The sequence below is a fragment of the Perna viridis genome, chromosome 6 (assembly GCF_037379345.1).
Source record: "Perna viridis isolate PV_CMFRI_1.1 ecotype Kerala chromosome 6, ASM3737934v1, whole genome shotgun sequence".
Taxonomy (NCBI): Eukaryota; Metazoa; Mollusca; class Bivalvia; order Mytilida; family Mytilidae; genus Perna; species Perna viridis.
Genome location: NC_142450.1, coordinates 18,979,556 through 19,002,101, shown reverse-complemented (window position 1 = coordinate 19,002,101; position 22,546 = coordinate 18,979,556). Strand labels below are relative to the sequence as shown.

Here is a 22,546-nt window from a genome sequence, read left to right as displayed (position 1 = left end):
TACTTTATATCATTATTGTGTAAGGGCTTTCAGAATTTGGTAATACTTGACACGCAGAAACCTTTCTTCTTCGACTTTTACAAATTCAAATCTTTATTTTTTTTCCTATATAGATGTTGTATGAGTGGTATGGTAATACGTATATAAAATGTATAGATGTGTGGTGAAAGATATATCAAGTGTAAAGAGGATGTAGTGATGGGTTTACAAGGTATATACAGGATGTAGTGATAGATATAATATGACGAGGGTGAAACCTTTTAACGCTCCCGAAGAAACATTAATAAAAAACAACTTTGATGTATACTGGATCATTTCCGGTAAAACCGAAAGTACGTTTAAAACCAGGTTACAATAGCGTTTGAAAAGGAGACTTATTTGTATCACGTAAATCCAAGCGTAAATACAGTGTACTTATATTTTTGCTCAAATTTCCTACAAAAAATAAGTGTATTGTAATAAAAGACATGATTAATAGGGGTGTACGTTAAAAATTAAACTTTCTACTTAAAACTATACACTTTCATGACTTAAACATGATGCTATTTTACAAATATAGGCTCAACTTTAGTCGAGAAAAAAATAAAATGAAAATGCCGACCGACCTATCCTATTTTTGGGAGGAATGTAACCCTAAAAAGAGGTATTTTTTTGGCCAAATGCATAACTTTTCCATTGTCTTCAAATTAAAGTCTTTTTTTTTAATTTTGTTTTATTTTTAGAATATTATCAATATACATTTTTGTAAACATTGATGGATAATGTTCAAAAATTGAAAATTATTAACTAAATCTTGACAAAAGAGGTATTTTCTGCATATTTCATGTTTTCTAGACATCATGCACCGATCCCTTCATTAAGGCTGATGAAATTGATTTGAAATGATTTTTAATATCTATCAATAATTAAATTAAAGTGCATGATAAATATATCATTTATGATGCTGATGAATAGATCAACAAATTAGTTGGGTTTTTTTATATAAAATAAATATTTTATGAAAAATTAAATGTCTGTCAGCAATATAATGTTAAGGTCTAAGCAGACAGACTGCATTGACCTCCTGTGGTGAGCATAGTAATTGCAAGATAAAAGAAATGATGATTATCTTCAATGTGGTCCCTTCAGTGCGGACAGTATTGGTTATCAGTCGAAAGAAAAAAATGTTGATTAAGATTGCTTGCTTCAAGTTCTGATTTGATATATTATACTCATAACCTTCAAGTATGGTAAATTTTGTCTAAATTTTGAGATATTGTCCTTAAAAGGGAAAAAAATCAGGTGAGCGGTTCAGGCTCCAGGGATCTTCTTGTATTTTCCTGTTGTGTTTACTTGTGTGTTTTAAAACGACATGAATCGGAGTTCTAAAAAGGAATTGGGAAAAACACAAGGAATTCTATTAATAACAAAAACGTTTTACAAAATTTAGGCAAAACCAGTAAACGCAATTGTGAAACCATGTATGTTTGATCCTACACGTAAAACCTCTTGTCATCCTAGAATTACCTGCTCCTTATTGAAAAAGTGAAAGCTTTTTAGAAATCCGAGCTGAAAAATCAAATTAATCCAAAAAAAAGAATGTCAAATGAAAATCAAACAAATATCAAATGATTAGGGCACCAATTTCAGACTGCTTCTAATGGGTGATTTATGAGCGCTTTTACTTGACGACTCTAGTTGACATTTTTATGAGAGCGATTTATCTAAAACAGACTTTATCATACAGAAGTTCATACAGCCCCTGATCCGGTCCGTGAAACTATTGACGGATCAATGACCGATGACCAATATAATTGTAGTTTTGTTATGTAAAATGTAAAATGATTGGTTCATGTAAATTCAAGAATTTCCATTGGAACGAATCCTATATGATATCATATTGAATTCCCCTTCAATTGAAGATATCAAATTCACACATTATACTTTGTTAAAAATAAAAGAAATGTGAAATAAAAATAATTTAATGATGTTTAAATTTTTGGGTAAAAATTGACAAACGAACACAACGGAATCCGTAAAATATATCGGCCGTTCCGTGGTCACGTGATGCGATCACCGGTTTGAGGAATCGGTTTGACGGATAGATGACTGATCGGTGATCGATGATCGACCACAATTTTAGATGCGTGGATCGGTTCAGGTACTGTACACGGTTTTAAATTAAACATTTGTATTTTAATATAGGGCAATATATGTCAACAGCTACGTGTTTTCTCGAAAATACGTATATATTTTGCTAATTTTCTATGTCAAACAGATAACAAATTATGCCCGTCGAGTGTAATGAATTACAGTTATTCTTTAAGTACAGCTTTGCCTAAATGCAAGGAAGAAGCTTTTGATTAGAGGTGTACGCCTTTCTTAATACCACAATTGATTTGATTGGAAACATGCCAGTAGGAGGGGAGATATTACCCTCACTGCAGACATTCGTAATAAAAATTGAGTTGCGTTCTACTATCGAAAAGTACGTTAAAATTCCCCGCGAAAATGTTTGCACTTTTACCAGTCACAAAATAGTTCAGATAACAGATCAAAAGAAATTAAACAGTAAGAATTGTTTTTAGAATGCAACAAATGTATTAGAGCGGTTCCTTTGAATATCTTAAGATATGATGAAACATCCCCGCCTGGTTTTTTTACGGATCAATACTTTCGCTACTGTATTTTGTTTGTTTTCAGTAGTTGATTTATTTCTCTCAAAATAAACCGGAATTTTACTTGTTACTTTCTATGTTAGTATAATAGGGTTAGCAATGTATATCATCGTTGCAAAACGTAAATACAGAAAATTACCGAAACCCTATTTTAAATTCTTAACAATATGGTGCACCAACAATTGAAATTACAAAAGAAATATATAGTATTACCTTAACCCAAGAATATTTTTGTGATGATTATTGTGCTGAGTTGTAACTGTATAAAGTTTTTTTTTTATCTTACTCTATACATCTTTAAATCTGCCATTTATGTAAATTATGTAGTCTCTTATAGATATCTGATTTCGATCGAGAAACACATATCATATAAAAGATTTTTTAAAGAAATATTTTGCATGATTTCTTTTCTTTTAGTGTGCGTGTTTGTTGGAGTATTTTAAATTATAGCTACGCAGTGGTATTGATTCTTCGGGTTTTAAAAATAGTGCTTTATTTAATTTTAGGGAACCTATGTAATGACCAGAGAAACTAGTTGTCACTCAATATTCCCTATGATGGGTACAGAATTGTGAATACAAATTTGAAAGTAATTGATATTATTAGGCCAGGGATAGAATTTTAGTTCTCCCTCCAGAGGCAAGTACGCTACAGTGAGACAAAATCAGTTCGCTAACAAGGGATGATAAAGATGAATATTTGACATATATTATGTTGTTACTTGGAACAATTAACTACTTTAGCATTGTGGCAAAATGATCTATTGCTTCTGTAAGTGTTTTTCCTTCTTGTACTGACAGTTGGCCGGATGAAATTTTTTTCCATAATATTAAAATTTGATATAGCGTTTTGTTTTTTTTTCTCTGGCACAATTTATAAAAGAGGCAATTATTAATGACCACCTGTGCCATTTATTAGAAAAAAAATCCAGTCAAACCCAAAACTTAAATGATATTTGTATTTAGAGATGGCATTTTAGCAGCTCTAAGAAATACATTTTTAAATACATAAATCAAACGAGTAAATCTGATATAACATTGAAAATAGAATAATGGCTACATCAAATTGAGCAGTTGATCGTGGTTTAACGTCGTATTGCATATAATATATTCCACGACGTAACGATAGACAAATTATACACTTCCTGCTTTTTACTAGTCCGATACACTGAGCTGGACTTTTTAAGTGCCAAACACTCGTTACCCTATTTCTTTAATTTCTGCGTACTACTTTTTCAGGAATCAAACCACGACCTTCCGCACTCAAGGCTAGCACACCGGGGTGATAACATCACATTGAAGCACAATTAATGGGAGAGAAATGAGCAACGGTATATTCTATTTATATATACTGTTATCATTTTATTCAATTTTTTTTTTCTAATAACCAATGTAGAAGATATTATTTGAGAATTTAATTTAATGTCGAAATGTACCAAGTTTCACCTTTATGTTAATTATGTAAATGAATATTTTTAAAAGATGTACTAATATAAAATTAGTGCTCATTTTTACATCAACGCTTTTAAGCGAAGAAGATACGAAAAACCCGAAGTCAAGGAAACGCCACTCCCTGTCAGACTGAAATCATGCCTTCATTGCATCCATGCTATCACTTTATTTTGCATAAAACACTGTTTTGAAGACTTTGTTCGCTTCTGAAAAAAACATGTTTAATCAAGGAAAACGTTTATTGTATCTTGGAGATTGTACCCTGTGTAACAATGCAATGTTTCTGTTGTGATATGTTTGCCTGTCTTTCTTTTGTTGTTGTTGTCGTTTGTTTTCTTTCTCTTTATTGCTATTTGTTGTGGTTTTTTTTTTTTCGTTTTTTTCTCTTTTTTTTGTACTTTTGTTTTGTTTGTTTTGGGGTTTTTCTGTTTTGTTTTGTTTTGTGTTTTTTATGTTTTTTATTTTTTTTTCTTTCCTTTGTTTTTGGTTTTCTTTTTTTCTTTTGCAGGGAAAGGGGATCTCTCTAAGTTATACAATTTGGAATGTCTATAGACAACATTAATTAAATGAAATTATGAAGTCAACGATGATAATTAATGAGCATACAAAATATACAAATATACAAAATTAATAACATCAACACAGAATACATAATATTGCACTTTGACACGAATATCTGGCAACACTTCCTTTTTTACGCATACAAAACTATATCATATCACAATACAACAGTTTAGAGACTTCATTGCTCCCATATTTTTTTTCGTCCCGGTTTTACTCACTTCACTTACTGGACACCTGACTTAAAATGAAACTGGAGAAAATAATTGGTGGAAACTTTGGATTCATCAATTTTAAATTAGAACCGAAGCTTTTCAACATTGCTTCAATTGCTGACAATTTAGTTCAAAACTTTAAAGATTGCAAAAATTATTTCAAAGGTACGAAAAATGCCTATGAAAAAAGCAAAACTATAAATATAAAACACATATCATTACAAACAAAAGACTGCACATTCTGTTCCATATTTCAGAAAATGAGGTACATGTAACACTAATCGTAAGTTGTAATAATGAATAATTGAATTTATTTGTATATGTTTACAGTAATCGCCTTAAGTAGCACACCATGTAAGAATCATGCAAGAATTGATTCATCGTTGGAAATCCTACTTATTCGTATTCTTAATATTTTGTTTAAAATGCATAAGTAAACGGAAATTAAAATTTGTTTTTCATATAACCCTTGTTAATAGGGGATAAATATTATATAGAATGCACTGTAGATAACTCTGTTAATGACATTAAAATACAATAGAAACTGTTGGATTTTCAATGTTATATTCTAAGAGAAGACAGATTGAAAAGCATAATTATACATTTCATCATATCACCTATAAAAAAATTCAATAACAAAGCTACAAATGTGCAGTCCTTTTTGGGTGTATCACATTTTACGGAATTTGAATGATTCTTACAAGGACTGCTATTTAATTATTTCATTATTGGATTTCAAACCATTGATAATGCATGCTTTTTATTTACATATATTTTTAGTATAAATCAAATATCATAATGCATTATAAATTAACTAAGACACTAATATTATAGAAAATATTGATTATTTTTGTTCAACAGCTGCATTTAGATATGAACGAATATTCATATATCATTATTAATCATTGATAGTTAACAAAAATTAAAAATTAAAAATTAAAAGAAACTAAATTCCCAGTTTGAAAAAAGTGAATTAATTAAGTCCACTTTGGCTTCTTTCTTTTGTATACATTTGAGTTGACTAGCGGCACAGTGTTGTGGAAGTTCAATTTCCATCAATTTACACTGAGGGATGATATCTGGGCAGTAGACAGCAATTTTCCTTCTCAGAGGGTTCTCTGGTAGACAACGGAACGATTTACCCATTCTTGGTACGTTTGGAGTTTTTTCACTAAAAACAAAAACATCAAACATATGAAAACCAAAGTCAGTTCTATGTTTTCGTATAAGGCAGGTTAAACATTCATTAGGACTTACTTGTACGGACTTTTATACGAGCAATATTATAAAATAGTTCCCGTTTATTAAAGGTTCGGTTTGTTTAGATTTTTCAAACTGAAAATGGAATACCGGAACCAATCAACCGACGTTAAAAAACTAAATACTCATTTGTCGTACTGTAATGTTTTAACTAAACCAAAACCACTGTACTTACTTGCACTCGGTGTAGGAAACAATTTGTTGCCATGGGCGAATTACTTTACACATAGTACGGCTGTTCTTTTCATACTCGTACCAGACTGTGGTCAGATTTACATTTCTACCGGGACAGATATTTCCACATTCTATCTCTTTTTGGAAGAAATCTTGTTCTGTTCCCAGGAAAGCATCACAAGTTCTGAAATTAATCAAATACCTTATGATTTCCTGTATTTTCTTTAGCAATCAAAACTTATTAATTGTGTATGATTTCTAAGAAAAGGTACTTAAGATTCTGTTAGATATATTGTCTTTCAAATGAAGCAATTTTTAAGATTATATAAGAAAATGTAAGTTTGCTATTAGCTTTTTATTCCTGTCTTCACGAGTTAAAATGAAAGTGTTGTCATTTTCGTGTCAGGTCTAAAAAAAGGGAAATGACAAAAATGGAAACAATGAAAAGTTGCTTAGATTAAGAAAGTATGTAGGGCACTTGTATCAGAACGAAAATAAACCGTTTGTTTGAACATGCAAGAAGATACATTTTTAAACTTTGTAAGCAAGAAATATTTTTAGTAATATAAAATCATTGTACATAAGTATGATAAACATTTTTTTCATAATACTAACTCTGTATTACTGTAAGTATAATCTGGATTATAGAATTCTGAAGCATTTTCAACAAAGTCCAACATCTTTTTATCATTCCGTAACGCCCTTTCTATGGTATCACTGCCAGAAATAGAAGGAAATAATGACATTAGAAATAGAAATAGTCTTTTCTCTTGTATATGTTGCTCAAGGACGATATATATAAGTATTTTTGGTTTTGTATTTGTGTATTTTATTTATTGTTTGTTAATTTTTCAGTTCTTTTCTTATGTTTTTTTTTTTTTTTTTTTTTTTTTTTTTGGGGGGGGGGGTATTTTTTTAATATTTCTTAAATGGTTATTTTCGACAGTATTGAAATTATTAAATACACAAGGTTAAGGAATGTTACTTTTATCGTTTAAAGTAAACCAAAATGAAAAGAAAGCTTCACTTACTGTGGATAATCCATCTGTTTATCACATATCTTTTCTCTGGACCATTTAAGTTCATCGGGATCAATTTCGCATGTTTGCTTAAAGGCATTAGTTGCACTAAACGCGACAAAGCAAATTGCTAGGTACTTAATCTAAAAATGAAAAATACGAATTAAACGTTTTAAAGTATCATCAAATAGAGGCACGTATTGCACAAAGACACTTTATGGAATGATGTTAAACATTCATTGAAGTTTCACAAAAATAACTTAATCGTATATAGCATGTATTAACATCAACGGTAAAAAATGGGGTGTCTTTTTTGCTGTTTTGACGGGAATAGAAAATCTTATTTTTTTCCTTAGTGAAAATTACCTTTATGTGAAATACATCTACATCATATAAAAGTTCAATTTCACTTGAAACTGGATCATAAAGAACAATCTCCGATTAGTACAGGAACAGAACAAAATGGTAAGATCGAATTTTTACATATTACATATGCATCCATCTTATTACTTTTATACCCAATGACAATACGGTATTTATTATTATATAGATATTACTTATATATCACCCCTCTAACACACACACAAACAACAACAAACAAGGTGTGTGAATGTTGTAATCCTGATCAACGTGTTTCAATAATAAGATAAATTTTACCTTCCATTAACGCTGTTTTATTTTTGTGTACAGTGGTGTTCCTATTTGACCAATCAAAATGCATTGACAGTACATTTGGTGCTAATATACGGTCAATGACAGTATAAACAAATATGGTACCTCTTATTTTGCCTTGTAATTTCATGTTCATTTTATCATCAATTTCACGTTCATCGTCTAAATATAGCTGAATTATTGCTGCTCGGACGTTAAACCCCAACAAACAAACTGATTTTTCCATCGTTGCATTAACTACCTAAATATCGATGTGTCACGATCCGAAGTGGGATGGAAATAAATACGTCACATTTAAACTAAACTTTATACAAAAATAGTTATTGGGATTCTAGTATAATGTCATTAAGCAGTATATGACCTAGATATAAAAATAAGATACGAGTCACAAATAAAAAAAATCGACAAAGGGTCTTCAGTAACTCCGATTCTAGCTCACATCCGTGTATTGTTTTTATTATTATAATTATTATTATTATTTTCAAATAAATACACTGTCCTTATCTGTGTATAAAAGTCAGAATTTGGCGAAAAAGTATATCCTTAAATTATGGAGGATACAATTTATTATTTTTGTTACCTGAGAACAGCAATTAGTTCGTATGGCATTTTGAATGTAATGAAACACATTATACATGGACATTAAAGTTCACCAAATATAGATCTTCAGAGATTGCTTGAATTTGTTCCATTGAAAGAACAAACGTTGGCAGCATGTTTGTTACCTAAGCATAGCAATTAGTTCGTATGGCATTTTACATGTAATGGGATACACAGCAATAAATAAAAAATCTATTTTACAGATGACGCCATCGATTGCTGTTTTTATGTTAGCCTCTCTTTCCATGGCCTTTTCCTTGATAATACCACATGGACATTCAAGTTCACCAAACACAGGTCTTCAGAGATTCCTCAATTTTGTTCCATTGACAGAACGAACGTTGGCAGCATGTAACCAGTACCATGGCATGTACAATCAGTGTCTTCCTCCAGTAAACTGGATGTGTGATAAACCAGCAGATTACAAAGTTTTTAATAAGTACGATTATTTGCCTTTTTAATGTATATGCAATAAGTTCTGAATATGTTTTATTTCTCTCTGAATTTATCATAGAGAATATATAGTGCTGATAGCAGAAAATTATTTGGTACATTAACTTGTTTTTGGAATATATAAATGCATTCAGTTCCATTTCTTACTTTTATTAAAATATTTAACACGTGTAATCATACATGTAAGTAGTCAAAGTAATGCATTCAAAAGGCTAGTGCAACAAAATCGCAAAGTGGAATGGTAATTATGTATTTAATTAATATCAGATAATTAAGTAATTTATTAAGTTAATACATATACTTTAAATGTTTTTAGAGCTACATTTATACATGAACTGGTCCATGCACCTGATATGATTGTCAACCACCTTTCAGCAGCATGTTTAGGCAATGCCAAGGATAAAACGTGAGATGCATTTTTTAAGGATGTTGCGTTTACAATGTTCATTCACGATGATGAAACACCTACTTCTGTACTTTTCAGTAATCGATAAATGACAATAACTAAAACCATTAAATGACTATGTACCAGGCATTGAAAAAAAAAATAAGATTAATTTTTGTTATGAGTACTTATCTTATTATCTGTTTTTTTCATCACTGTGAAACCCGTCTAAACACAAACTTTTGGTACTTAATTTTCTTTCTAAGTGTTTAACATATATTTGGTCCATTTCAAGTTTATCGGAATGTTTGCTACAACTCTTTTTGACAGATACATTACACGAAATTCAGTTCTATCTCTTCAGGTGTATCGGTTTGTTTATTCTCGTTTTCTTTTTGTAGTGTATCAAAAGTATATACAAAGCATCCAGTTTGTAGAGAAGTCAAAACATTGATTGAATTCGTAAATGTGGGAAATGAAGTTTGTCAAGTTGTCTTTAATAATGAGGAGGCAAATATTCAAAAACTTTACAGAACAGAATGTCTCAACGGGTAAATATTATTTCACTAGTATGTTATATTTCAGATTAATGATTCCCTATTACGGTCAGATAACGCTCCCTTCCTCCTTGTGTTAAAGTGACGGTAGTCATAGATTAATGTTCTTCGTTTATGGAGAGTTCCCATCTTTTTTTTCCATTTTGTCCTTGGCTAATATTTATATAAGGGTATTCTAGAGAACCTTGATTTGAACGGTTATCAAAAGTATGTATTCTACGGCTAATGACTAGAATGACTACCACACACAACAAAGATCGTGAAAAAAAGTACAAAGGAACAAAAAGCATTTATTTTTTATATTTATACTTTACAGCGACCCTTCAGTTAAGGCAGAATTCCGACAAAGGTGTGCATTTGATTATGGAACAAAGGTAGACTACTATTGCAAACCAACAAACTTCGTCTCTAGGAAAATCGCCGTTCATTGTCCAGTGTCTGGGTTTGTGCTCACTACACATAAGGTTGCCACTGCCTGTAGCTGTGTTCAAATGAGTTGCAAAGCTTAAAGTAAAAACAATAAATCCATACTTTTAAAATCTGTGATATAATTTTCACGAAAAGGCACGTGCAATATCATTCTATGAGTCATGTTTTTGTACAAAAATATCGTATTGATGTTAATGATTCGATGTAATAAAATATAAACTTGTATTAATGTCTGTTTTTCGTTATACTTGAAGTCGAAGATGAATTTTCAGAATGTAAACACAAAATGTCTTATTTCATTTTACATTATCAAACAAATGTTCAAAATGGATAAAACGGGAAAAAGAAGACATTGATTCTCTATCAGAGTGGTTAAAGGCCGTGAGGTCTTTAATTTTGAAACGAATGAAAGTTTTAAGTAGGTCAATGAGTGCCAAGGCTACAACAGTTTTCAAAGACCCCGATGTAGCGAAAACATTGTCTACTATACATGACACATATGTTGTCGTACCAGCAGACAAAGCCCAAAACAACATTGTTTTTGCCTGCAAAACGTTTTACATCCAATGCTTATTATCAGGGTAGATGTAGAAAATAATAGCAGTGATAAGACCTATACTGCTACCACACTCTTCAAGGAAGAGATTCCGGAAAACCATAAATCTGTGCTATGCTCTTTTGGTCTCTCTACCAAGGACGATGATTGTGATTTACCGTCTATGTACTGGATTCCTAAACTCCACAAGAATCCCATACAAGCGACGTTTCATAGCTGGATCTGCAAAATGTACCACAAAACCTTTCAAAACTTTTAACTCACAACTATCAAAGAGGGTCTGCAGTCATACCAAAACACTTGTTACTCCCGTAGTGGTATTAATTCAATGTGGATCCTAAAAAATTCGAATGACCTTTTGAAGGCAATCAGTTCAAGACTATTATCTGAATATAAAATAGCATTAAAACCTATGATTTGTCAACACTGTATACTTCTATTCCCCATACTCAGTTAAAATCCAGACTTAAAACATTATACATCGTTGTTTTTCGAAAAAATATCGTACACCTAGATACAAATATATACTTCTACGTAGAGATTCCTTATACTTTGTAAGAAATATTCCAAATCTTCTTCCAAAAATACAGAGAAAGATGTTTACAAAATGCTGGAATTTTTAATCGACAACATATTTGTCCAGTGTGGTGGATGTATTTTTCAACAAACGGTCGGCATTCCAAGGGGAACAAATTGTGCTCCTTTACTTGCTGACCTATTTCTTCACTCTTATGAGGCTGACTTCATAGCTGATCTGATCCGAAATAAAGAATATCGTTTGGTTAGATCTACCAAAGAACTTGAGCTGAAGGATACTACAGACACTGTGAAGTCAGCCTCATATCTTGACCTGCACTTAGAAATCGATGGTAAAGGAAAAGTATTGGCCAAATTTTACGACAAGCGTGATGACTTTTCATCCAGAATTGTCATCTTTCCTTTCATCTGTGGAAACATCCCTTCAGCACCTGCGTATGAAGTGTTCATATCACAACTTATACGTTATGCCAGAGCTTGCCGAAACTACGCAGACCTTTTGTATCGCGCTAGAACTCTACCAAATAGGCTTCTGGAACAGGGCTTTGTTCCTACAAGATTGAAGTCATCACTACGTCATCATGAACTCGTGGATCATTACGGTGTATCTATTCGCGCCATGAAAACTGATTTATCCAACATGTCATAGTTTTCCTTTCCTCGTTTGTCTACCCCGGAATTACCTTTTTATGAGCAACTCGGCGGGTGTTTCTAAAAAACCAGAGGACGCTTACCCTACCTGTGCACCTGGTTTTTACTGGAGTTCGAGTTGCTCATTTTCTTTTGGTACTTTGCATGTATGATTTATTTACTTGATGTTCTTTGTTGTGTATGTCTGTTTTCCATGTCTGGTCTTTGTTCCTGGATTACATTCTTTTGATTACCGCTCTAGCCTTGGTTCCCTTGATTACTCTTTCTTATAATTTGAAAATTTTGAAAGCAATAACAGCGCAAATTCAAAACATAGATAAATCTCTCTAACGCTTTTATATAAAAATCGTAACAACCTGAGAAGAAACTATATAACTACTGTGCCATTGGTACACTTTCATTGCAGAAGATTGAAAATAATTCTAAGTTGTAGAGCCTTAAGTATTGTCTCATTTATGTTCCTTATAACTTATATCTGTCTCTTATTTAGCTTAATAAAAATAAAACATATCAATGCTCAATGCGATGATTTATAAAAAAACATGGAATGATTTGAAAATACGTTTTTATAACCATTAATTTCCTCCGATAAATTTGCATTTAGTATGCAACAAAAAATGTTTTGTATTCAAAATACGCGAAAATTTTAAAGTATGTATCCAATAGCATGGATGTGTGACAAACCAAATGATTACGATTTTTTAACTCTCAAACTATGTACATGTTACTATGCATAGTATGACAGATGATTGGTAAGTCTAGATTTACGTTGAACTTACTAAACATAAACAGAGGGTTTATAGCAGTCAAGCCGCTTTTTAGGCGTTAAAAAACTTTAAAAATTGTCTTTCATCTTCGAAATCATGAATTGAATTTCCCGTATACGATACTACATGTTAACATCTAAAAACACATACCAGAAGAAGGGGAACGCATTTTTGTCATAACAGCTTGCAAATTAAGCTTGTGGAAATGTTAAAAAAGACTAAATGTTAACAGCCGATGAATAATTGTTGTGAAAGACTTAGCAGGTTATGTCGATTGTGGAATAACTGGTAATTTAAGGCATTCGTCCCCTTTGAAGCGATTGCGAACAATTTTAGTAAAATATTTAGATATAATCTGCAATATGATGACTTGGTGTAATCCCCTATGCTAGGAATTATCCATCACACTCATCGTGTTAATATACTAGCAGGGGTAAGTATTTGGTAGAGGGAGCAAGTCTGAAGCTTAAAGCTTAAAGCTATACACGACTAAAAGAATAATCAAGGGAGCCAAGGTTATAGCGGTAATAAAAAGAATGTAATCCAAGGACAAAGACCAGACATAATAAATACACATACACATCAAACAACATAAAGTAACTAAAATCATACATACAAAGTAACAAAAGCAAATGAGCTATTCGGACTCCACTAAAACTGGGAGCATGGACTAGGTGCACAGGTAGTGTAAGCGTCCTCTCTGCTTTTCTAGAAACACCCGCCGAATCGATCATAAAAAAATCCGGGGTAGACAAAAGAGGAAAAGAAAACTATGACATGTTGAATAAATCAGTTTGGCGCAGATGGATACACCGTAACGATCTACGATGACTTCAATCTTGTAGCAACATAAACCTGTTGCAGAAGCCTAAAATCAGTTTTATATATTCTACTCGTGCTGTGTTAAATGTTTCAATACGAAGTAAACTTGCAATTAGCTCTACTACAGAAGACGGAGAATTAGACGGAGAATTAGACGGAGCTGTTGATCGCCATACAGGACATAATGGATTTTAAGATTTCGTAGTCATTCACAAATATTTATTATAGTAACAACGGAATAACATCTTGTACTATTTTATGTCCTGTTGTGTTAAATTGAATGATTTATAAAACTATGTGATTTGGAGATTTAAAGAGGTAGTGGAAAAAACGCGAGGACTTTTTTTAATAATAAAAATGTTTTACAAAATTTTGGCAAGACTGGAAAAACGAAAGTCAGAACCCATACATGTTTGTCCCTATATGTTAAGTCTCTCAACGATCTAAAGATCTAGCTTGAATGAACTGGCTCCTCGCTTTAAAAATAAGTTGATAGGTTTTTTTAAATCTAGCTAAACAAATATCGTACTTTACGCAAAAACAATCAGATATAGTCACATGAATATTAAACAAATATCAATTGAATGTCGATTTAGCAACTAACATCACACGGGTTCTGATGAGTACTTTATTTGCACCCTTACCTACTAACTCTGCAACATTTTTATGAATAACAAAGGGCAATGTAGGTCGAAAGCTACGTGAATATGCTCGAAAGTACCCTGTTCACAGTTTTAAAACACAATGATGTGTTTCAAAGACTGAGGAAATGATTCGGTGGTCCGCAGCTATAAAAATACAAAAGTTAACACAGCTTTGGAAAACATTTACTCATTTATTTCCGCTTCAATATAAAGCTTTTTCTAAATTAATCTTCTTTTGAAATTATATTTTTCTGTATCTGTATCATGTGATTTTTCGGTCAATTGATCTATTAATCTATTATAAGGACAAGTTTTGTTGCAAACTTAAACAAAAACGTCGGCTTTATGTAGGTTCACCAAATTCAACTTTCATATGAAATTAAAGATTATTTTATATAGTTGTAAACTAATCTATTGAACTTACATTGGAATAGAAAATTAGCCAAACAAGTAAACAATGACGCCCGTCAACTGTAATGAAGTATTGCGCAGCCTTGAAATAGCAGAAGGTTAATGCCAGTTATTATTGAATTTCTTAATCTTAAAATTGAACGATCGGAAAGCTTTCAGTATGAGGAGACATTATTGTCACTGGAGATATTAGTTTTCAAAATTTTGTCGCCTTCTACTATTGAAAAGTACTTCCGTTTTAATGCACGATAGGAGCGTTCGTTCATCGTGCGTTTCGTGAGCGTTTAGCGTGCGTTTGGTTATCGTGCGTGCGGGAAACCTAAATGTCTCAAGAAGTGTAAAAAAATTATATCTGTCTATGGATATATTTAACATACTAGTTAAAGTCTATAAATTTACAATAATATCAACATTCTTGTAATGACTAAGATACCAGCAGAAATAGATTTAACTAGGGCTTAGGTTTAATTATAAGAGTATAAAACCAATTTTCGACTGAAGATTTTTGAGAAATGTTTATTTTTTAATTATATTTGTGAATTCTTTATCGCGAAAAACCTGATTTTCAGTGTTTTCTTGTTAATTTCACACTACTTTACATTTCCATGTTTCTGTGTTGTCTTTCGCTTTCTATTGTTGTTCCTTTGTTGATTTTGGTACTGTTGTTGTAAATTTTATTTTGCAGGGTTTTTTTTTAATTATGTTATCCTCCTCTTGTGTTTTTTTTTTTGCAGGGGAAAGTGGTCTCTCTGAATTTTGCAGTCGGTAGTTAAATACACAAGATTAATTGAATGAAATAATTTTAATTATCAAGAAAGGGCAAGTCAATGATGATAATGAATGAGCATAAAAAAAATAAATAACATCAACACATAAGACATAATATTGCACTTTTAAACCACTTTCTGTTTTACGCATACAAAAATACATCATATCACAGTACAACAGTTTATAGATTTCATTTTTCCCATATTTTCACAATGGTTGAAACTTCCTTCCTCTTTAACTCACTTCACTTACAAGACACTTTATACCATGACTGTAATTGAAGCTGGAGACAGTAATTGTATCAAGGAAACTTCGGATGATATCTTTTCTATATTTAACATTTCAAATTAGAACTGAAGATTGTTAACATTGTTTCAATTGCTGTTGATTTAGTTCAAAAATTTCATTTTGGAAAATAAATCATAACTTGTGATAACATAACAAACGTTTGGTTTCACATTTTGGGTTTTTTTTTTTCGTAAAAAATATTGTTGAATTCTTGTGCAATAATAATATTTCAATGTATTAATTTTCGCGGTGTACCAACTTTCGCTATTTTTGCGGAGGTACCTTCGAAACTGGTAGTTCACAATATATACGTTTATCAATTTCGGTAACCGTGAAAATTGATACCTGTAAATTTGTTCACTAAACAAAAATCTTCAACAAAGATCAACAGCAAATACTAATACGTTACTTTAAAATTTAAAAGAAACTACTACCCCAATTAGCAAAAAGTGAATCAAGTATGGCCATTTTGGTTTCTTTCTTCTTTATACATTTGAGTTGACTGGCGGCACAATGTTGTGGAAGTTCAATTTCCATCAATTTACACTGAGGGATGATATCTGGACAGTAGACTGCAATTTTCCTTCTCAGAGGGTTCTCTGGTAGACATCGGAACGATTTATCCATTCTTGGTACGTTCGGAGTTTTTTCACTAAAATAAAAAAAAATACAAACAAATGAAAATTAAATTCATTATTATGTTTTCGGATTAGGCAGGTTTTACGTCATCAGTAGTTATTTTAAAAAGACTTTAGATAACAATATTATCATAAAGTGTCCCGTTTATGTATGGTTCGGTTTGGTTAGATTTCCAAATCGAAAATGGAATACCGGAACCATCAATCCGACGTTCAAAAAATGTGCTCAGTTATATTTAAATTAAATTATTTCAAATATATCTACCTTGGTTAATACATAATCTATATTAATATAAAAGCGACGAAACAAAACATAAATTCATGTACAGTACCATAACGGTTATTGCATCATTTTTATATGAAAGTTAGTAAAACATCAAGTAGGCACAATTAAATGTAATGTCTGAACCAAACAAAACCACTGCACTTACATGCACTCGGTGTAGGAAACTATTTGTTGCCATGGACGAATTACTTTACACATAGTACGGCTGTCTTCATATTCGTACCAGACTGTGGTCAGATTTACATTTCTACCGGGGCAGATATTTCCACATTCAACCTTCTTTTGTACGAAATTTTGTTCTGTTCCTAGGTAGGCATCACAAATTCTGAAATTCGTCATATACCTTAAGTTTTCTTTTATTAATTAGCAATTTATTTATTTTTTACTATTTCTAAGTAAAAAATACTTTGTATGATGTAAGATATAATGTCTTTCAAATGAGACAAAATTAAAAATCATATAAGAAAATGTAAGTTTGCTATAAGCTTTTTATTCCTATCTTCAGGAGTTAAAATGAAACTGATGTCATTTTCGTGTCGGGTCTTAAAACGGAAAATGACAAGAAATGGAAACAACGAAAATTTGTTCAGATTAAGAAAGTACTCAGGGCACTTTTAAGATACATATTTAAACGTTGTCTGCAAGAAATAGTTTAAATTATATGAAATTATTACACATCAGTCTTATAAACTTGTTTTCATAATACTAACTCTGTGTTACTGTAAGTATAATCTGGATTGTAGAATTCTGAAGCATTTTCAACAAAGTCCAACATCTTTTTATCATTCCGTAACGCCTTTTCTATGGTATCACTGCGAGCAATAGAAGTAAATAACATTAGAAATGGAAATAGCCTTTTCTCTTGTGTATGTCGTTATGACGATATATTGCTTAAAGTATTTTTTGGTCTTTGTTGGATTATTTGTATTCGATTATTTGTTTATAGTTTGTTATTTTATGTTTTTTTCTTTTATTTTCTTATGTTTTAGATTTTGTTTTCTTTATTTGTTTATTTTCTTATAACAAAAAAGAAAATAAAGTTTCACTTACTGTGGATAATCCATATGTTGATCACATATCTTTTCTCTTGACCATTTCAGTTCATCAGGATCAATTTTGCATGTTTGCTTAAAGGCACTAGTTGCAGTAAATGCGACAAAGCAAATTGCTAGATACTTATTCTAAAAATTAAAAATAAGAATTGAACCTTTTAAAGTATCATCAAATAGAGGCACGTATTGCACAAAGACATCCTCCGTAATGATGTTGAACATTCATTGTAATTACACAAGAACAACTGACTTAATCGTAGACAGCATGTATTAACATCAACAATTAAAAATAGGGTGTCTTTGTTGCTGTTTTAAAGGGAATAGAAAAGCTTTTTTTTCCCTTACTGAAAATTGCCTTCTGTGTATATTCTATTTCTGCATCATATAAAGGTTTAATTTCACTTACCATTTTTAATAATCTTAACTGTTCAAAGTGAATGGTTTGTATGTTGCAAATTGTAGTTACAGAGGTTATATATATACTAAATGTTGACATCTGTGGTTTTATAAGTTGTGATTAACTACTTAACAACAGACCATTAAAAACGTCATGTTATTACACCTGTGTATACACTTGACGTAAGACCATTTTAAAAAGATCGCTGATTGGGTCTTAGTTTATTTTTTAGCTTAGTTCAAGGAAATGTTTTTATTTCCTGAAAAATCGACTTTAAAAGTAGGATAATGTAAAACTGGAATCATAAAGAGCAATCAGTCTCCAATTAGTACAGGAACAGAACAAAATGGTAAGATCGAATTTTTACATATACATGTTCATCCATTTTGTTATTTGTATACTTAATGACTATACGATATTTGCTATTACATAGTGTTTAATATACTAAAATTGTCCATGTTTTGTTATATCTATCACCCCTCTCCCAAAACGAAAACCAAACAAACTAGCGTTTGAGAATTTTATAATCCTGATCAACGAATTTGAATAAGAAGATAAATTTGACCTTTCTTAAAAGCTATTTTATTTTTTGTGTACAGCAGTTTTCTTATTTGAAAAATTGAAATGCACTGACAGTATACTAGATGCTGATATGCTGTCACTGACAATATATACAAATATGGCACCGCCTATTTTACAATCGCTGCATCAACAATCTGAATATCGATGTGTCACCATTAACGAAATCAGTAGTAGGAAGGAAATGTAATAAATACGTTGTATTTAAATTAAACTGATAAAAATAGTTATTATCATCAATAGAAATAAGATACAAGTCACGAATAGAAAAGAAATCGGCAAATGGTCTTACGTAACCCCGACTCTGGGTCATATCCGTATATTGTTATTATTTCCAATCAATACATTGTCCTTGTCTGTGTATAAAAGTAAATATGTATCTGGCTAGTCTGGATTGTTTTTTTACAGTAGCCTTTGGATTGTTTATCAACATTGAATCATCCTTTTTTATGCATCATGACTTTTTCCTCCATTTATAAGCTAAATGACATGTAATGCATACAACTTATGATCTCCTGCGATTATTCAAAACGAGTATTTTACAACATGCAAAACTTGAAATGAATGTTCTATTGATTTCCTTTTCGGAAATATAAGCTAACATATATTAATACAAAACAAAACTACAACGAAGTTTCTTCCACAAGAACATATCGTTCAGAATTTATCGAAATAGTTGATCCTGAAATTATGGAGGATACAATTGATTACTTTTGTTACTTAAGAACAGCAATTAGTTCGTATGGCATTTTGAATGTAATGAAACACACTATACTGAATGAAACTATATACCTTTATCACAGATGATGCCATTGTTTGCTGTTTTTATGTTAGCCTCTCTTTCCGGGGCCTTTTCCTTGAAAATACCACATGGACATTCAAGTTCACCAAATATAGGTCTTCAGAGATTCCTCGATTTTGTTCCATTGAAAGAACGAACGTTGGCAGCATGTAACCAGTACCATGGAATGTACAATCAGTGTCTTCCTCCAGTAAACTGGATGTGTGATAAACCAGCCGATTACAAAGTTTTTAATAAGTACGATTATTTAACATTTTAATGAATATTCACTAAGTTCTGCATTTATCTTCATTTCACTCTGTTTTATCATAGAGAATATATAGTGCTGATTGCAAAAAATCAATTGATACATTTATCAGTTATTGAAATATACAATGGACTTAGGTCTATTTCTTTCTATTATCAAAATAGTTAACACGTGTTAATCATACATGTAAGTCAAATTAGTAGATCAAAAAAGATGTACAACAAAATCGCAAAATGAATTTTTATAAGGTATTTGATATCAAATAATTAAGTAATTTATTAAATTAATACATATATTTAAACTGTTTATTTAGAGCTACATTCATCCAAGAACTGGTCCATGCACCTGATGTGATTGTCAACCACCTTTCAGCAGCATGTTTAGGCAATGCCAAGGATAAAACGTAAGACATATATATTTTTAAAGATGTTGCGTGTACAACGTTTATTCACGATGATGAAATGTCTACTTCTGTACTTTTCAGTAATCAATGAATGACAATAACGAAAACCATTAAATACCTATACACCAGGAATTAAAAAGTAAAGATTAATTGTTGTAATCAATACTTACATTAATTATTTCTAAACTGTTATACCCATCTAAAATGAAACTTTTCGTAATTTCAAATTGGTTCAGTTCAGATTTATTTTCGAATACATTAATACATTTGAACCGGTTTAAAAGAATTCATCAAATGTTTGACTTGGTCAGGTTTCGTTGTACAATTTAAATGATTTTCTTGATTATCTTTCAAAGTATTTCAAAATATTTGGTCCATTTCAAGTTCATTAAAATGTTTGGTATAACTCTTTTATTATATGCATTACACGACACTCAGGTCCATCTACTCACGTGTATCACTTTGTTCATAATTGTTTTCTTTTTGTAGTGTATCAAAAGTTTATACAAAACATCCAGTGTGCAGAGAAGTCAAAACATTGATTGAATTCGTAAATTTGGGAAATGAAGTTTGTCAGGTTGTCTTTAATAATGAAGAGGCCAATATTCAAAAACTTTACAGAACAGAATGTCTTAACGGGTAAGTGTTATTTTTATGATTATGATTCACTTAATGTACAGAAAAGCTATCATTGTCTTTGTTTTTGTGGTGACCGTAGTCGAAGATTTGTGTCGTTCCTTTATGAAATATCCGTATCTTTTTTTTTAATTTCGCCGTTAGGATGCATTTATATAAGTGGAATCAAAAGACCCCAGATTCGAACGGTTATTAATAGTATATATTCCAAGGCTAAAAACTAGGAAGGGAAACTAGTCACACTCAACAATGATCATGAACAAAATAAATAATATATACAAAGAAACAAATGTATTTATTTTTTGTTTTATTTTAATTTACAGTGACCCTTCAGTAAAGGCAGAATTCCGACAAAGGTGTGCATTTGATTATGGAACCAAGGTAGACTACTACTGCAAACCAACAAACTTCGTCTCCAGGAAAATCGCCGTTCATTGTCCAGTGTCCGGCTTTGTGCTCACTACACATAAGGTTGCTACTGCCTGCAGCTGTGTTAAAATGAGTTGCAAAGCTTAAAGTAAAAACAAAACAAAACAATAAATCCATACTATCAAAATCTGTGATATAATTTTCACGAAAAGGCAAGTGCAATATCATTCCATGTGTCATTTTTTGTACTAAAGTATTGTATTGATGTTAATGATTCGATGTAATAAAATATAAACTTGTATTAATATCTGTTTTTCGTTATACTTGAACCAGCGAAGATAAATTTTTGGAATGTAAACACAAAATGTCTTAATTTGTTTACATTATAAAACAAATGCTCTTATAATTTGAAAATCTTATAACAGGGCAAATTCAAAACATAGATAAATCTCTCTTACGTTTTCATATAAAAATCATAATAAATTTTGAAGTAACAAAAAAGCTACCATAGATTGCGCCATTTTGTCCAGCATCATTAAAAGATCAGTTAACCTAAAGGCGTGTATTTTGCATGTAGTTTGAACTAAAATATATGAAGTATTTCATCCTTATGACACACATAATGATTGATAACAGCTTCTAAATTAAGCTATATAAATTCCTGTGCACATGGAAATGTTTTTAAAATACTAAAAGATACAAGTCAATGCAACATAGTTTTGAAAGACTTGTTGTCGATAGTTGAACTACTAGCAATTCAAGGAATTCGCCCTCTTTGACGCGATTGAAAACATTTCTAGTAATATGTGGCGATATAATCTCCAAATTGGTGATTTGGTGTAATCCCTCATGCTAGGAATCATCCGTCATTCTCATCGTGTTTGTATAATAGTACGGGTACGAATTTGGTAGAGGAAAGTAGTCTGATGCCTAAAGTGTTAGATTCAAACTACTGAAAACCAGGGATGGATCAACGATTCATCCAGTTAATTGATTTTATTGAGAAAAAAAAATTGAAGCAAGATAGACTCAGTGTTATATTTTAGTAGTCCTGTGTTAAATGTTTTCACGAGTGTGTAAACTTGGCTATTCCATAGAAGACGCAGAATTAGTCGGGGATGTTGATCTCCATACAGATCAGAATGAGTTTCTTAAGATTTCGTAGTGATTCACAAATATTTGTTATAGTAACAACGGGATAACATCTTGTACCCTTTTATTTCCTGTTGCGTTAAATTGGATGATTTATAAAACCACGTG

General features: G+C 31.3%; 3 protein-coding genes across 3 annotated transcripts; 2 read left to right on the top strand and 1 right to left on the bottom strand.

The window, feature by feature from the left end:
- Window positions 1-9,381: 9,381 nt before the first annotated feature.
- On the top strand, window positions 9,382-10,577 carry LOC148613950 (uncharacterized). Its single transcript, XM_088586149.1, has 3 exons — window positions 9,382-9,468; window positions 9,849-9,998; window positions 10,321-10,577. Exons 1-3 carry the CDS (start codon window positions 9,416-9,418, stop codon window positions 10,511-10,513), a joined length of 396 nt encoding a protein of 131 aa, XP_088442275.1. The 5' UTR covers window positions 9,382-9,415; the 3' UTR covers window positions 10,514-10,577.
- A 4,925-nt stretch (window positions 10,578-15,502) lies between these two features.
- On the bottom strand, window positions 15,503-18,285 carry LOC148613949 (uncharacterized). The gene is made up of 5 exons (XM_088586148.1): window positions 18,260-18,285; window positions 17,852-17,982; window positions 17,512-17,613; window positions 16,947-17,126; window positions 15,503-16,529 (listed from the first exon to the last, which is right to left on the bottom strand). Exons 1-5 carry the CDS (start codon window positions 18,260-18,262, stop codon window positions 16,295-16,297), a joined length of 651 nt encoding a protein of 216 aa, XP_088442274.1. The 5' UTR covers window positions 18,263-18,285; the 3' UTR covers window positions 15,503-16,294.
- Window positions 18,286-18,516: 231 nt separating this feature from the next.
- Window positions 18,517-21,550, top strand: LOC148613948 (uncharacterized). Its single transcript, XM_088586147.1, has 5 exons — window positions 18,517-18,599; window positions 19,633-19,868; window positions 20,192-20,281; window positions 20,771-20,920; window positions 21,241-21,550. The coding sequence occupies exons 1-5, from the start codon at window positions 18,597-18,599 to the stop codon at window positions 21,431-21,433; spliced, it is 672 nt and encodes a 223-aa protein (XP_088442273.1). The 5' UTR covers window positions 18,517-18,596; the 3' UTR covers window positions 21,434-21,550.
- Window positions 21,551-22,546: the final 996 nt, after the last annotated feature.